This window comes from Gossypium hirsutum, chromosome A01 (assembly GCF_007990345.1).
Source record: "Gossypium hirsutum isolate 1008001.06 chromosome A01, Gossypium_hirsutum_v2.1, whole genome shotgun sequence".
Classification (NCBI taxonomy): Eukaryota; Viridiplantae; Streptophyta; class Magnoliopsida; order Malvales; family Malvaceae; genus Gossypium; species Gossypium hirsutum.
The window spans coordinates 23,829,469-23,847,342 of NC_053424.1; the positions used below are offsets into that span (position 1 = coordinate 23,829,469).

The 17,874-nt window shown below is 33.8% G+C and overlaps 1 protein-coding gene across 1 annotated transcript; it reads left to right on the forward strand.

Annotated features, from left to right (window-relative positions):
- Positions 1 to 5,993: 5,993 nt before the first annotated feature.
- On the forward strand, positions 5,994 to 8,259 carry LOC107917109 (protein SHI RELATED SEQUENCE 5). Its single transcript, XM_016846492.2, has 2 exons — positions 5,994 to 7,245; positions 7,641 to 8,259. The coding sequence occupies exons 1-2, from the start codon at positions 6,693 to 6,695 to the stop codon at positions 8,006 to 8,008; spliced, it is 921 nt and encodes a 306-aa protein (XP_016701981.1). The 5' UTR covers positions 5,994 to 6,692; the 3' UTR covers positions 8,009 to 8,259.
- The last annotated feature ends 9,615 nt before the right edge of the window (positions 8,260 to 17,874 follow it).

A 17,874-nucleotide genomic window follows, 5' to 3' on the forward strand; every position in this document is an offset into this window, starting at 1 on the left:
CCGAGAATCGACTAAACCGTAGCTCTGATACTAATAAATGTAACACCTCTAACTCGTATCAGTCACCAGATTAGGGTTACAAGGTATTACTTGAACTAAATATCATTTTTTTTAACATTAATACATGCACACACTTGGACTAACTTTTAAATCAAACTATTATTAATATCACATAGCCAATTGTAACTTTGACACAATCTAGTATAATATTAAAACATATAAACTTTATAAGTCAATATCTATATATATGTATTCAAAAACATGAATTACCCATATCAAGCCGTGAACATTTTAAAATAAACATATACATGTTCGGTTATAACTAAACTACTTTCAATGCCATATCACATATAACTCATTAACCTATACAACAATCAAAATTCAAATAATCCATTCAATATGCAAAGCAAAAATCGAATCAATCCACTTCATACATTCAAGTAATTAAACAAATTTGATACTCATAAAATATATATATATATATACCACTCCACCATAACACATTGCCAATTAACCACGAAGAGCTTAATCATAATCCAACAAAATCGAATTTAAGCATGTAAGTTAAGCCATTTTCTCATGGCCTTTATGTACAATGCTATCAAAACAACAAAGTCTCCCAAAATATTATCCTATACATGCCATAATGTTAACTTAGGATTAACTAAGAAGGGGTACCAAAACGTTGCTGGCAAGTGTGATGACTTCGACTATGGTCCCGAGTATGGAGCAGATCGAAAAGAAATCTAAATAAGAGACAATTGAACACACCAAATGAGTTTTCAACTCAGTAAGTCATAAGCCATATAATACAAACAATTAGCTGAATATGTCGATCTAGAATCTAGAAAGGTTAATAGATTATCGAAATTATCAATTCAAATACTAGTCAAGTCTTACTGTTAACTCAAGGTATCATATAACCGAATACCTTAATTCCTTCCTGTAATATTTAACAACGATGAAATAGATGTATTCATGTACCTATGTTTAAATTTTCATGTCCCCAATTTCCTATTCGGATAATAGTTTTGCCCTCCATTCAGTTCCTGCATTTATTTTATCAACAACCAATTTCGCGCACGTAGTGCTCAAGCAAGGAAATTCATATCCATAGTACCATGTTAACCCGCACACATAATGCCTTAGTAATTCACATACATATTGACATTCCAATCCGCACACATAGTGCCATACAAATCCACACACATAGTGCCATACATATTCGCACACAGTGCCATTCAAATTCGCACACATAGTGCCAAAATCATTTCGTTTAAACAAGTGATTTATTCAATTAACTAAGTATAATCGGTCACATGCCTTTCAATCAAAAGAATACATAAACGAGAGTAATTCTTTCACGATATGCATACACCAATTATGTATAAAATAATCAAGTTTAATTGCTTATAGACTTACATCGTTTTAGATGAAACGATTGTAATCGGCTACTCGATATTCTTTGTTTTGCCCTTGCTTGATTCCCCTCCTTTGGGTTCTTGAGCTAAAATAAATAAATTAACTAATTTAATTACATTGCTAGTTAGTTATATCCCATAATATTAATGATTTCATATCATGAGAATCACACAGCTAAAATTTGATTTTTTTCACCTTAGGCTTTTAAGCCATTCGGCTATTGTTCACCTAAGACCACATTACTATCCATAACCCAATCAATATTTCAATAAAACACCTATATTTATATATATTTACATACGGTAACCACTCCTTGCTAATTACTCACATATATATATAAATTTAATAATTTCCATTTCATCTTATAACCATCGTTGTTCAAGACATTGAATCTTCAACTAAAGTTTATCTAATGTCTCAAGGCCAAATGCATATAAATTTTTAGCATACATATAAAGTTTATACTTTAAATAACTTATTCACATACTAACAAGCCGAATATCATCTTCACTAAACATTTAAACCATAATTCCTTAATAATCTTTTCACTTTCGGCATTATCACTACCAAAATAACAATTGCACATCACTTTGTCATTTAACACAAAGTTTCAACACATAACCACCTTGACCGAATACTTCTAAAAACTATCAAAAGCTCCACATTTGTTCATACCATCATTTAAGTTCACCAATATCTATTTAGCTAGCTCATTTTCACCTTTCTAATATTTCTATCCAAAACATAAAAACACTATCTTCTTAGCATTTATCCATTATAACCGAATGCACATTTTGTCACCAATTCAAAAAAAAATTCACATATGGGTTATAATAAGAGCCTGACTACTAACTCAATTTTCATAAAATTTAATAAAAATAACATAAAATCCTACCTTAATTAAGCCTTAAGATGGTCGAATGCCCTTGACATTTTCCTTCTTCTTTCCCTTTGAAATTTATGGTAGAAAATAAAAGGTTGTTGATATATAAACAACTTTTGTAAAGGAAATTTTCATGAAATTATGATTTAGGTACTAAATTGTAAAGGTGTGAAATTTATGGAAAATTTTTGAATTTTATGAATTACATGGGCTGTAAATGTTATATGAAAAATTAATAAGGATTAAATTGCATGAATTTCATTTTCCGAGCTTAGGGACGAAATTGGAATTAATTAAAAGTATAGGGGCAAAATGGTACTTTTGCCTAAGATGTAAGTTGGATTGAATTAAATGTGAAATGTGCTAAATTGATGTTAAATTCGTTTATATAGATCCGAAAAGATCAAATAAGGAGTTAGATCGAGGAAAAGAAAAAGTATCAGATTAGTAGATCTCCATACACAAGCAAGTAACAAGGTAAGTTCGTGTAACTAAAATGTATGTTTATATGTTTAAATTGAATGTTATGATTGTAAAATGTATGATTTCCATGTATAAACATAAATCACATATCCGATAATGTTTGACAAGTGCTAAGTTTCGTTTGAATAAATGAAATTCGATGGATACAGGATTTTCCTTATTGGTTGTGGTTCAACATATGTTGCAGACACACCAGAGCTCTTACGAGCATCCTGTTATAAGCCCTCTTCAGCTTCCCGTTATATGATTTCTGCGAGCATCCTGATCGATAGTGATTTGCATGTAACACCTCTTACCCGTATTCAACGCCAAAATTGGGTTACGGAGTATTAATGGACTTATTAAACAATTAAACATACATTACACATACATTTTCAAATTTCATAAAATCATCATTCAATATCATTCATATCGTCCCTAATACGAGACTACGAGGCCTTAAACATGCATTTGAAGTAGTTCGAGAGTAAACCTTAAATCCTAAACCATTTAATATATATAAAGTTTATCTATTATCTCTTAAATAATTTAACGATAATCATAATTTTAATATATTAAAATTAATATTATCTCTTTTACAATTATATAAGAAATTATTTAATATATAAATTAAAAAACACTAATTAAACTAAACCCTAAACTCCTAACCCCTATCCCCTATCCCCTAAACTCGAAATCATAAAACATAAACCCTTAACCATTAACCCCTAAACCTTAAACCCCAACCCTTAAACCATAAACCATAATCCATAATCCATAAACCCATAATCCATAAATCTTAAAATAATAACTCCTAAAGCTTAAACCCTAAATCATATACCCTAAACTCAACATAAAACGACGACGTTGTGTTTAATTTTTTTGCGGCGTTTTTCAAAAAGCGCCACTAATGCTATTAAAGCTCATACGGCATTGTGCTTAATTTTTTTGTAACATTTTTCAGAAAGCGCCGCTAATGCTCGATCTATAATGGTATTTTTCTAAAAGCGCCACTAATGCTCGATCTATAGTGGTGGTGCTTAATTTTTTTCAACAATTTTTAAAAAGCGCCGCTAATGCTCAATCTATAGCGGCATTTTTCAAAAAGTGTCGCTAAAGGTCGAGCTATCACGGCGTTTTTTAAAAGTGCCACTAATGCTCGATCTATAGCGATGTTTTTCAAAAAGCACCGCTAATGCTCGATCTGTAACGATATTTTTCTAAAAGTGCCGCTAATGCTCGATCTATAGCGGTGTTTTTTCTGAAAGTGCCGCTAATGCCACTAAAGCTTAAGGCGTTGTGCTTAAATTTTTTGCGGCGTTTTTAAAAAATGCCGCTAATGCTCGATCTATAGCCGCGCTTTTTGAAAAACGTCTTTAATGCTGGATCTATAGCAGCATTTTTTGAAAAGCGTCGCTAAAGGTCGAGCTATAGCGGCGTTTTTTAAAAAGCGCCACTAATGCTCGATCTATAGCGACGTTTTTCAAAAAGCGTCGCTAGTGCTCGATCTGTAACGATATTTTTCTAAAAGCGCTGCTAATGCTCGACCTATAGCGGTGTTTTTCTAAAAGCGTCGCTAATGCCACTAAAGCTTAACATAAAACGACGGTGTTGTGCTTAATTTTTTTGCAGCGTTTTTTAAAAAGCGCAGCTAATGCGCGATCTATAGCGCGCTAATACTCGATCTATAGCGGCGCTTTTTGAAAAACGTTTCTAATGCTCGGTCTGTAGCGGTGTTTTTTTATCCAAACGCCGCTAAAAACTTGTTTTGTTATAGTGCTTATTCCATCAAAATGAGATATGTAGATATGATGTATCTATACACAAAGGAATTCAACTTATTCTTTTTGTGCTAAGTTATTACACATTCTAGATTTGTACACAGAGATGCTAATGTCACATAGGATTTTTTGGCTTGTGACGTTTTAAGGCTTAGGTTGGTATGAATTCAAGGTATATGTCAACTCAAAACAGTTCAAGCACTATGAACAGTATAGCACATAGCATTGCTCCCATATCCCCCCATATTTAATATATCATTAAGCTCACCACCTTATTTCTCCTTCTTTTGCCTTCCTTATCTCTTCAATATTGTGGAAGATATGATTTGATAGTACCTAGTACAAGCAACTTAGCGAGTATTTGTGCACTATGATAATAAAAAGCTTGATTTCTCCTTCTGAGCATTTTTACAATTTTTCTCTTTTTACTCACAATGCTTTTATATCTAACCATGCTTTTTATTTACTCACTTTGCTTTTGACTCTTACCAAGAGATGAAAGGTTTTCAAGCTTATCAGATCACCTCAAAGAATTTGACTAGGAAAATTATTATCCAACTCGACCCATGCTTCTGTTTTGTCAAATATGTCACGCTTAGATGAACCAAATCTCACCTAAAACTCAAGGAGACAGAAAATCCTTCACTAATATTTTTTTTTCTATTTTTATGTGTTTTTAAGTTGAATCCTGTATTAGGAAGTTTTAATTGAGGTTTTCTTTAATTTTTGGGTTTTAGATGTTCATTTGTGCATGGGTAATTTAGATAATTTTTTGGAATAACCATTTAGATCTGGGTGTCCTGAATAACTATTTTAGTCCATATTATACAACAAAATCAATCAAGTTTAAAATACTTAAGAACTGGATATGTGGAGAATGACTTTGCCATGGAGCGAACCAAATATAAGGCTGAGTATCTTAGAAATGATAAATAAATGAAATGTGTAAAGGAATCGTATTTTATTTAATAAGACGAAAATATGAAATTGTGACTTTCTAGTCAAATGATGAAATGATTGCCGGAAGAATTCTAAGAAGAATACGAGGCATTGACGGGAAATTTATCATTAAAAAAAAAAACCCGCACGAGAACAGGTGAGATAAATATTAAATAGTCACCGAATAGATTTATTTACTGCACAAAAACAAAAAAATGTTTAATTGTATTAAACATCACAGATTTAATTGATATCTCTCTATCTGTAATTGTTGAAAGAAAATGACAAAAGGTGTGTGAAAAAAAAATATCAAATTCCTAGATACATACTGCAGGAAGGGTCAGAAAAAGTACGAGCGGGTTTTCGGGTGCAAGGACGAATAAGGAAAAGCTGACGAATGCCACGTGGAATAATAGGGAACGTAGGATGGACATGCAATGGGAGATTCGAAAAAAAAACCTTTTTTTGGATTTGATTGATTGGAAGTGTAAGAGAAATCGTAGAGAAGTGCCCAGAGATACATTTGTTCTTACATCTTTGTCTTTCTTTACATTACTCAAGAAAACCCGGAGATTTATTTATTTATTTATTTTTATTTCTTGTTTTGTTAGAATTTATACAGAGGGAGAGCTGGTTTTGTCATAAATGAGGTGAGGGTGCTGCAGTTCTCATGGCGGCGTTGCAGGGGCTTTAATTCCCCCGCATTATTGCTTGGAATTGAAGGGATGAGATGATGATGAACAACCAAAACCAGCTTTGAATTTTAATTTTATTTTTATCCTAAAAAGAAAATATATCCATCTTAAGGATTTTTAACCTTAAAAGCTGTGACCCAAAGATCAGAGGAAAGAGGAACAGCCTCTTCTACTTAGAACTGTAGTCATTCAGGGTTGGGGGTTCGGGAGGATCGGTGAGTCAGGAACATAGCCCCCCCCCCCACCAAAAAAAAAAAACAAAACAAAAACAAAGATAGTGTCAAAAACAAAACCCAACAAACACTCACAGGCTAACAGTGGTCTTTAAAAACCTACCAGAAAAAGGTTTTACAGTTGAAACCCATAAAGGCCCCAGGGAAAATCCCAACCAGCTCATCAAACTAGTGATCTGTGGGTGGGGTGGGGAGGGGTACTAATACTAAATAGGGCGTTTTCTGCTATGGATTATTGGTCTAAATTGAGATTTGTTTCAGCTTTTGAGTGTAACAAATGGCTGGCTTGTTCTATCTAGGTGGACGAGAAGCAGACACTGGAAATAAACAAGAAGAAGATAAAGAAGAGAGCCTGTATTTGTATAGGAACGAGGAGATCTACAACAAGGGTTTTGAGATATGGCCGCAGTATTATTACCAACAACAACAGCAGCAGCAGGAAAACGTGAACACCATCTCGTTTGGAGCGGGCCCTAGTCGAATAGCTACTGGGTTTAACTTGTCTGATGAGCCGTCTTCGAGATCAGTAGGGTTTACTGTTATGAAACATGGGGGCATCAATTGCCAAGATTGTGGAAACCAAGCTAAGAAAGATTGTGCGCATATGAGATGTAGGACTTGTTGTAAAAGTAGAGGGTTTCAGTGCCAAACTCACGTTAAGAGCACTTGGGTCCCTGCTGCTAAAAGGCGAGAGAGGCAACAACAACTCGCAGCTTTGCAGCACCACCAACAACATGAAGACCAGTTTCGTGGAGAGAACCCCAAAAGGCTGAGAGAGAATCAAGGTTCTCCGTCTCTTGCCTGCACTCGACTATCCCCCACTACATCAGGTAATGTTGTAGTTTAACATACAAACCAAGACAAAAATCAAATAGATTCTTAGCTATACAAAGTTTAATTGGGTAAGATTTTAAGGGTTTCCCTTCCCATGGCTTCCCCAAGTACTAGCTAGCAGTACGCCGACGAGATCGTATCGTTTACGTGTGAGTGAGTGAGCTAGTCCACCTCCATGGTCATTGAGCCACCTGCTTCACCTTTATTTTTCTTCTTTTTTTCCATTCATTCCGCCACTGTTTTCTGCTGAAACTGACGAAAAGCTCCCATAATTTTCGGAAAAAAAGTTTCCAAGAAAACCCTCTTTCTTCTTTCCTTTTCAGTTTGATTTTTTCTTCCATCTCTTGATTTATTTATCTTTTTTATTATCTTTTTGGAACTTGAAAATTAGGGTTGGAATTGGGTCAATTCCCTCCCGAAGTGAGTTCTCCCGCTGTCTTCCGCTGTGTGAAAGTAAGCGCTATGGACGATGAAGATGAGGAGTTCGCTTATCAAACGGCGGTGAATATAGCAGGGCATGTATTCAAAGGGATTCTTTACGATCAAGGCCCTGAAAGCCATTACACCGGTGGCGGTGAATCCTCTCAGCAACTCAATCTCATCACCGCCGCAGTTACCACAGCAGAAACTGCTAGAACCACTACAACCGCCGCCACTTCGAGCAATGCAGGAACGAGTATGCTAGACCCTTGTCTTTATCCAGCTCCACTTAACGCTTTCATTGCTGGTACGCAATTCTTCCCACCTCCAAGGTCTTGATTTACAGGCCTATTCTCCAATAGAGAGAGAGAGAGACCCTTCCTTTTTTTAACAAAAACTTCCATTAGTTAGAAACGATTCTAGATATTATTGATCTCTAGCTTTCAGTGTTATTCTTCGTCATTGTTAAATGTTGCATAGAATTTGAATGACATTAGAAAACTGATCAAGATTCTGCATATGATATTGCCCTGTGGATGTTTAGTCTTGTTCTCAAATTTCAATTCAGATTTTCAGTGTTTGTTTTTTTATTCGATCGATGTAGTATGTGGATGTGTGCCCTTTTGGGTGTGAATTATTGGTTTTTTTTATAGATAATTTGTACTTTTTCTTTTTCATCTAATCTGCTTTCTGATTGGTATTGAACTCGAAGCCAACTTTTTCCCGTTAATCCGTTTGCCTGCCGGATTGAAAATGGGCAAGAAAATTAGGTTTCGTGTTCGGCTAAACAAAGAATTCCATAACCATTTTTTAATCCATTTACAATTTCTCTTGTTTTCTTTTTGAGATATAATGTACGTACGTATTTAGTACGTATATTAAACATCTTTTATACGTAAACATTTTCATCAGTTTTTTAGGGCATTTATATCAGAGCTGAAAAGAAAAATCAATTTCAGCTACTTGAATAGACGTGCATGGATGTGACCCTTTGCTAGAATATAGAAACCGTTGCTCATTTGCCGATGATTTTTAATGCATCTCTGCATATATGTGCATGTGATTTATGTTACATTTAGTGTGAGACTAGTGATATAGGGTAAGGTAAGAAGGAGTTAATGGGATTTTCTAGAGATGCTTCTGTTTGCAGGCTTCTAGAATTATCACATGGGGAAGAAACAGAAAGATTATGAAACTTTCCAAAGTTTCCATACTTTCTGACTTACAACGTGCTGCTCTGATCATCTTTGATCATCAACATGTTTTGCACCCTTAAGGCCTTTACTGATGAAACTCCTTTTCATTTACATAGCTTTTAGTTTTATTAACATTTCTAGTAATGAAACTATTAGGGATTAATGAAATTATATCTTGTGTTGAACTTGGTGTTTAACCTAGTTAGTTCATCCATTCATCCTTCATCTAACTGCTTTGAATAGTATGATTAAATGATTGGGTTGAAATGAAATGGCAATGGCAATGGCAATGGCTTGCTATTTTGATTCTCACGTACCATGTTAATCTTTTATATGATGATTATAGAACTTAGAACAGCATTAATTAAACATGAGTTTCTAATGGTCTTGATGTATTCTTTTCCTCGTGCTCTTTAATATCTGCACCTAATTCAATGGTCTTTGATTATATTGGGTTGAAATGAAATGCCAATGGCTGCCTATTTCTTTCATGCACATAATTCAGCATATCAGTTAGATCATTATACAAATCCCCGCAAGTTAATTTACCATACAAATTATAATTGAATGATATAATGTTTAAGATCTCTAAGAGAAATTAGGTCAAATAGAGAAGAGTAGTTCAATGTACGTCCCCCTAAGGCTTTTTCTTTTTTTGGAATATTATGATTAAATTAAGTGGAATAAAAAACAAAACGACATTTCAATAAGGCAGAACGAATCTATTTCAACAGGCTCCAAATGAATTAATGGTAAATTTATTAAGGTCCGGTGCCCAACCTACTTTAACATTATTAAGACGAAATATTTTTTTTTTATGCTTTGTATTTTTCTAGATCCCAAGGCCATTTCCCAATCTCTAAAAGCTGCCCAAAACGTAATTGATTCTATATCATAGTATTAATTTCTCTGTCGTTTTATATATATCGTTCCTTAATACTTTACATGCTCTTTTTTGTCATGTTCTCTTCCTTCTTTTTCTTTAGTTAATATTTATAGCTGTTATTAAAAGAGATCTTGGCTGTATGTATTGTTTCAATGTTACGTGTTCAATTCTCAATTTTTTTTTAAAAAAGTCTTCCTCATTTGAATGTTATATTTGATGTCAAACCATTTAATTTGAATTTGGTATGTAAACAAGGTTGGAGTACTCATTCAATATTTGTGTAATATAAAATTGTACGGAAGTATCACGTTTAAAATATATTTGAACAAAGTTGAGGGGAAAAAAACCCATCACCTGCATTTACACCTCTAACATAGTAGTTATACATCTTAAGTCCTAACAAAGTTTGACGTAATCATTAAACCCCATTGAGATCGGTACTGCTACAATTCTTTTTATAGAAATAAACTTCTTAAATTATTGAATTGACAAAAGAAAAAGATAAGATTGTTCCCTATTTATGCTTACAAAGTGATGGGAAAATAAGAACGACAACAATGCGCGATGGCAATGAAGATGACCAGAAGAAATATAGAGCTAGGGTTCCGACGTCATGCAATATAGGGTTAGGAACTAAGGTTTTGCTACATGACAGATCGTTGCCAGCGGCATTTTAGTATTGTCTTGGATGCAATTTTTTATATATTTTTGGTCCAGAACTTAGTTTTCTTGGGAGTTTTTCCTGTCAAAAAAAAAAAGAGAGAGAGAGAAAGCTAGCGGCCTGCTACTGTTTGCATGTAAAGCTAAGCTTATTGCCTGCCTGCACAGTAGCCTACAATTACTGTGAAACATTATTGGTTTGACGATTTGATAGTTAGCAGTCATTACTCATCTCTTCTTCCGCCTTTCTTCCGACAAATCATAAATTGGGAAAATTCCACAATTAGCTATTGAAGTATGATAAATTTTCATTTTAGCCACTTAATTAAAAAAGTTACAATTTGATCATTGAATTTTTCAAAAGTTTTCATTTAAGTTACTAGGCTGTTAAAATAATGTTATATGGCTTTTTCTATTCGCATTGTCTGCACTAATTGGAAGCTCTCTTTACCCTTTTCTTCTATAGTTCAGTTTTTTTTATGAAATATTTTTATACATCACGAATCTATAAACTAAAATTTAAATAGTTTTTTCTCTGATCTCCAACACTAGTTGTCATATCAACTTGGATCTAATGTATGTTCCTTTACTCGTCGATAGGTAATGATCCACCGCACTGATAATTGAATTGTCACTGGGAACTCACTAGCAGAACCTTAAAAAAAATAATTAAAAGCCCAATGACTTAAATTAAAACTTTTAAATAGTTCAATGACTTAAATGAAATTTCTGAATAGTTCAGTGATTAAATTGTAATATTTTTGAGGTAAGTGACTAAAACAAAAACTTACCTATAATTTAATGACTAATGATATAGTTTACTCTTATAGATTTAATTTCTTATTAATCCTTCTTTCTTTCAATTATTTATTTTACATAAAAGAAATCTTTAGTAGGAGTAGGAGGTTGAATTATTTGAATAATTAAAGATTTTTATTAATATTATAATCATTTTTTGGAACATAACAAAAAATAAATTTATTACAAATCTAAATAACTTTTAGATTATTTACGGATATGAAGAAATTTGGGGGTTTTTATCTTAATAATATAAAAAAATACTAAAATGGTATGTTGCTCAGATTAAGTACCAAAATGGTAGATTGGTTGAGGGTGTCAAATAGGCAGTACTAGTGGTGCCTATCTGATAGGCGGCGTTGGTGGTACCTATCTGATAGATGGCACACCCAGTGTATTCCTCCCCCACTCCCCCATCCGGCTCGTATCAGTTTATGTTTTTAAATTTCTTTTAGTGTTTTTAGGGTTAGAGCTTTGCTAAAATAATTTAGGTTTTTGTTAAAATAATTTAGGATTAAGGGTTTTAGTGATTTTTAAAAGAAAGTGGGAGAGGGAGTGAGGTGGAAGGAAGAAAGAAAAAGGTCATTTACGTAAAATAAAAATAAAAATTGTTGAGCTATTCTTTGAAAAAATTTGAAAAATAAGGACCAAAAATTAAAGATGAGAAATCGTGACTGATCGTTCACATCACGTCAACTGCATCAACGGCATCAGCGATGTGACAAGTCAGTGTTTTTTAGCCAGTTGTAATTTAAAAAAAAAAACCGAATTTTTGGATCCTCCCCACCCATGGTTCTAGTATAAAAAGGGGTGGGCTTTTGGTTTGGTTTGGTCCCATCTTTAATTTTTGGTTCTTATTTTTCAGGTTTTTTCAAAGAATAGCTCGATAATTTTTATTTTTTTTGCGTAAATGACCTTTTTTTTTCTTTCTTCCACCTCACATTCTCTCCCACTTTCTTTTAAAAATCACTAAAACTTTAAACCCTAAATCTTGATTTATTTTTAAAAATCACTAAAACCTTAACCCTAAATTCTTTTAACAAAAATCTAAATTATTTTAGCAAAACCCTAACCTTAAATACCCTAAAAAGAAATTTAAAAACATAAATTGATACAAGCCGGATAGGGGAGTAAGGGGGAAATACACTGTGTGTGCCACTTATCAGATAAGCATCACCAGTGCCGCCTATCAGATAGGCACAACTAGTGCCGCCTATCTGACACCCTTCACCCATCTAAATGTACCATTTTGGTAATTAATCTTAGCAACATACCATTTTGGTATTTTATTTTTTTATATTATTAGGGTAAAAAACCCATAAATTTGGTTTGGGAAAAGAGAAAACGGTTTCAAGGAAATTAATTTAATTTTTTAATCGTCAAATCAATTTTAAAAGTAGATTTAAGGAATGGCAAAATGGGGTAAAAGGAAATCGATTTTCTGGTTTAAATGATCAAATCTATTCTCTAGGCAAATAAAAAAAAAGACGAAAAATCATTTTGTTAGAAACCGATTTCCTAGTAGCCAATCTATCTTGAACCAATTTTTATGAATCAAATTCTTTGACCAAACACAATACGAACTCGCTAACCACCCAACCCAATTTCATATAAGTACTCTAACACTAAACCAAATACCACACACTAAAAAAAACCTAAACCTCATTTTGAAAAATAAATTCTTCTTAGGATTTCGACCTGATTAAGCAACGAACAAGAAAATAGCGGAATAAATTGAGAAATTGAACACACAAATCTAAAGTGGAAAAACCCCTCCAAAAAGGATAAAAAACCACGGGTAAAGATAATTTTACTATAATGGCAAAAGAACAAAGAGTATAAAAGATGGAGATAAAAACTAAACCTCAAAAACCCGAAAATAAAGAACCCACAAAACGTAAACACAAAATTCTCTAAATGTGTTATGAGTTCTAATCTCTAATGGGTATATTTTCTAAGGTTGTAAAAGAGCCTATTTATAGGCTAAATTCATAGATCAAATAATAATAAAATAATCTAAACTAATCAGTGTTTGATTGAAACAAGTAAACAAAGTTTAACTGAAAGATTATTTTTCAAATTTGACTGAAAATAGGGGTCATATTTAACAAATCTCCACCTTGACTCATATTTTCGCAATGCCATCTTTGCCAAAGCCCGCCACGAGCCTATCTTGAACTATGCAGGGAATTAACTGAGTCAAATTTATGCTTAGAAACTGGAAGACTTCTAGCCTTCGACTTGTACACTGCCAAATCAAAACTAACCCGGGTCTGATTTTCACGAACACAGTGCCTTAACTTTTCAAAACCTGCATCCAAAAGAGAACCTCTCTTCAACAAAACAGTCATTCCATTTTCCCTCCTATGACCAAGTTGCCTCCGCTCCAAACAAGTTGACTTCAACTCCGTAACGGACGAAGGACGTCCGATTTCACCGGTCACTGTATAACCTTCCAGAATATAAAGACTGCCTATTCTTTTACTTTTTAACAAAATGAGAGCTCCACGAGATACTTTAATGTCGCTCGACTCAATGTTGATTTTGCATCCTTTCAAGTCTAAAATACTTAAGGAGATAAGATTCTTTCGTAAATCAGGTACATACCTGACATTTGAGAGTGTCTTAATCGTCCCATCGTGCATCTTAATTTTAACAGTACCAATACCAATTACCTTAGTAGATGAATCGTTTCCCATGCGCATAACTCCACCTTCAACCAAACTGTATGTGAAGAACCATTCTCTTTTGGGACACATGTTGAAAGAACATCCTGAATCTAGGATCCACTCGGACGTGAGCTTGGTGTTATCTCTTGTTGACACTAACAAGAAATCATCACCATTTTTATCGGCCAAATTAGCACCAGCTACATCTTCCTCATTTCTCTCAACAGCCTTTTTATTTTGCAGTTTATAACAATTTACTTTGACGTGACCTAACTTTTTACAATAGCGACACCTTTTATCTCGTTCATTTGATGCTACCAAAACGGAAGCTTGCCTATCTTTCTTGCTATCCAAATGAAGCTCATTGTCGAGTTTGTCTCTAATCAACAAATTACTGTTCACATCTTTGAACGAGAGTTTGTCTTTGCCATAAATCAGGGTCTCCCTGAAAGACTTGTATGAATGGGGTAAAGAGCACAATAATAGCATAGCCTGATCTTCATCATCAATATGAACCTCAACATTCTTTAAATCATTTAAAAGAGTAATAAATTGACTGATTTGATCTCTAAGAAGCTCACCTTCGTTCATGCGAAACGTAAATAGACGTTGTTTCAACACTAAACGATTAGCCAGAGACTTAGTCGCATAAAGAGTTTCTAACCTTTTCCACAAGGTGGATGAGGTCTTCTCCATCAATACCTCCTGCAATACTGTATTCGTGAGGCACAACAGGATTGCAGACAAAGCCTTTTCATCAAGCTCTTCCTATTCTGTTTTATTTAGATTCTCAGGCTTTTTCCCAGTAACAACCTTTTTCAAACCGGATTGAACTAGAATTGCCATCATCCGAACTTGCCACAAATTGAAATTTGTCTCACCATCGAACTTCTCAATTTTCAATCTTGTTGCTGTCATCTCTGAACGGGCTGATCTATGAAAATTGAACTAGCTCTGATACCACTTGTTAGGATTTCGACCCGATTAAGCAACGAACAAGAAAATAGCAGAATAAATTGAGAAATTGAGCACACAAATTTAACGTGGAAAAACCCCTCCAAAGAGGATAAAAACCACGGGAAAAGATAATTTTATTATAATGGCAAAAGAACGAAGAGTACAAAAGATGGAGATAAAAACTAAACCTCAAAAACCCGAAAATAAAGAACCCACAAAACGTAAACACAAAATTTTCTAAATGTGTTATGAGTTCTAATCTCTAATGGGTATATTTTCTAAGGTTGTAAAAGAGCCTATTTATAGGCTAAATTCATAGATCAAATAATAATAAAATAATCTAAACTAATCAGTGTTTGATTGAAGCAAGTAAACAAAGTTTAACTGAAAGATTATTTTTCAAATTTGACTGAAAAATATTTAACACTTCTTGCCTTTTCTTTTTTGGGTACAATGATGGCAATATACACAAAATAACAAAGTAATAGTAATAAAAGTTATGGCCAACAAAAAAGCTATCAACAATCATTTGCTTCTTGTTGTATACATCTAGTTCCTTATCTTGCCATCATGATATTGACATTTTGGATAAGATATTAAATATCAACAAAAGCAATTTCAAGTCACCCAATCACATTTTCTCTTCTGAGAAGGACATTAATCCAAGATTTCTCTTTATTAAGTAGGCTGCATCTGTTACGAATTAAAATATGAAATCAAAAACGGTGCGTAGCGTTTTAATGAAAACGGAGTGCGTAAAAGTTTTATTGAAACGAGCTATTTTTTAGCTAAGCTAATAACAAATAGTCTGGCAGTAACCAACTTTCAAACGGTTTTCTTGTCTCTTTCCTTTTAAGCATTTTTGTTGTAACCATCAAGGTAAGAAATGAATACAATACAAATTTTCTTCCTAAAATTTCTCTCTCTTTTCTCTTCGTGTTTTCTCTCATCTTCTATTTTCTCAATAATTTTCTCTTTCGTATTTTGAACACTAACAAAGGTATCAGAGCTTTCCGATCATGATAGCCGGTGAAAGAGTAACTACCCGCATATAAAAGGAGGTTCGTGTGTTACAACAAGAGGTGGAAAAGATTTAGGAAGAGCTCTCCAATTGGATGTTAAGTTTGACGCAAAACTGGAAGATCAACTGCAGGGATTTAAGGATGAGTTTTCAGGAGAAATTAGATCTGAACTTTAACATCTCAAATTTGAGCTTCACGGTTTGTTTATGCAATATTTTGGTAGTCCTGCTATGCCAATTCATGCTATTGTTCAAGACCGAGGAAAGGGCATTTTGGGAAGACCACTCCCAGGGTTCCCTCCAAAAGAACCCCTTGAAGCTCCTCCACCCCTAGTAGTTCTTGCACAGGTAAGAGGGTCCCAAGAGAAGAATTTCAAGGGATGCCATCATTTTGATAGGACTGATTATAAGGCTTGGTGGTCTAAGTTGGAGCAATTTTTTGAAGCAGAAGCAGTTCCTGAGAATGATAGTATATCGTAATGTTGAACTTGGAGGGTAGAGCTCTTAACTAGCATCACTTTCATGGAAGGTTGCACATGCTAGATTTGTAACACCCCTAACCCACATCCGTCGCCAGAATAGGGTTTTGGAGTATTATCGATCAAACAGACATAATTTCAATGCATTTCATATCATATAATATTCAAGTCAAAACCAATCAAACTCATACATATTATCCCTTATTCGAGCCCTCGAGGCCCAAATTACGTGTTAGAAACAAGTCGGGGGCTAATTCAGAAACTCGGAGAATTTTTTGAAAAATAATGAAAAATTTCAAAGCTACAGGGTTCACACGCCCGTGTGGTCAGGCCGTGTATCTCACACAGTCTAGTCACACGCTTGTGTGTCTAGCCGTGTGGACTCAAAATGTACCTTTAACAACAAGTTTACCATTCCCTACAAGCTTAGACAATAAGGAACTCAAAAATAATTCGTTTAACCAATTCAAAACACAATGAAACTCATCCAAATCATATCAAACAAACATCCTAGGTGCCTAATCAATGTACCCTCATAGGAACCCAATTATATCATCATTTCATACCATTTAAAAATCATTCAAATCCAATTTATAACCATGCCAAATTCAAATTACTTTGCCTAATTCATGTTCCTTTAAACATTAACTTAAACATGTCATAGCATGACTTCAAACATAAACACATATTATATGTATATAACCAACCAATATTAAACTTATAATCCCATTTACTTTACATTCAATCCACAAAATAATTATTATTTAGACACCCTAGGTACATGTCGACACAAGAGGATAAACATCACCACCTTTGAGATCGGGATCGTTGATGGATGCTGAATCGACGATCAACTCTTAAGTAAATAACTTGTGCACGGAAAAAAAACTGTACGTTGAGTATAAACTCAGTGGTATTTCTATAATCCAAATATTTTAAAACTAAATTTAATATAACATACGCATTTAATCGTACAACAACAATAGCTATTCAATTAAGAAATTAATAAACAAATTATTTATAGCATATTCAATTCTCATCATTTGTTATCTAAAATAGCTTTTCGCAATACGATACAAAAATCCATATACCTCATTTGCATTTCACATTCAATTCTTTTTGGTTCCAATCATATTATCATTTCATTTAATTACCCCTATTAACATGACTCGGACTTGGACGGATACACGGATCCAACCAAAACACACCAGTGTGGTACCTAGTACCCCATCAGATAATTCAAAGTAATAAACTGGCACCCAGTGTGTGATCGGCTAAACCAAAGTAAGTTGGCACCCAGTGCCTCATCGAATTAATCCGAAGTAAATAATTGACACCCAGTGTCTCATTGACTCGAGGTCGAAGAATCCCTGAACTCTTCCAATCCTATGGCATGCCATCTATATCTGACTCAGTCTGATACAGTTAATAATGTTTAATTCCACAATTCAAAAACAATCAATATCCAATATCCACATTTCACATTTCACATTTCACATTTCACATTTCACATTAATCACAAATTCATATAATTTCAAT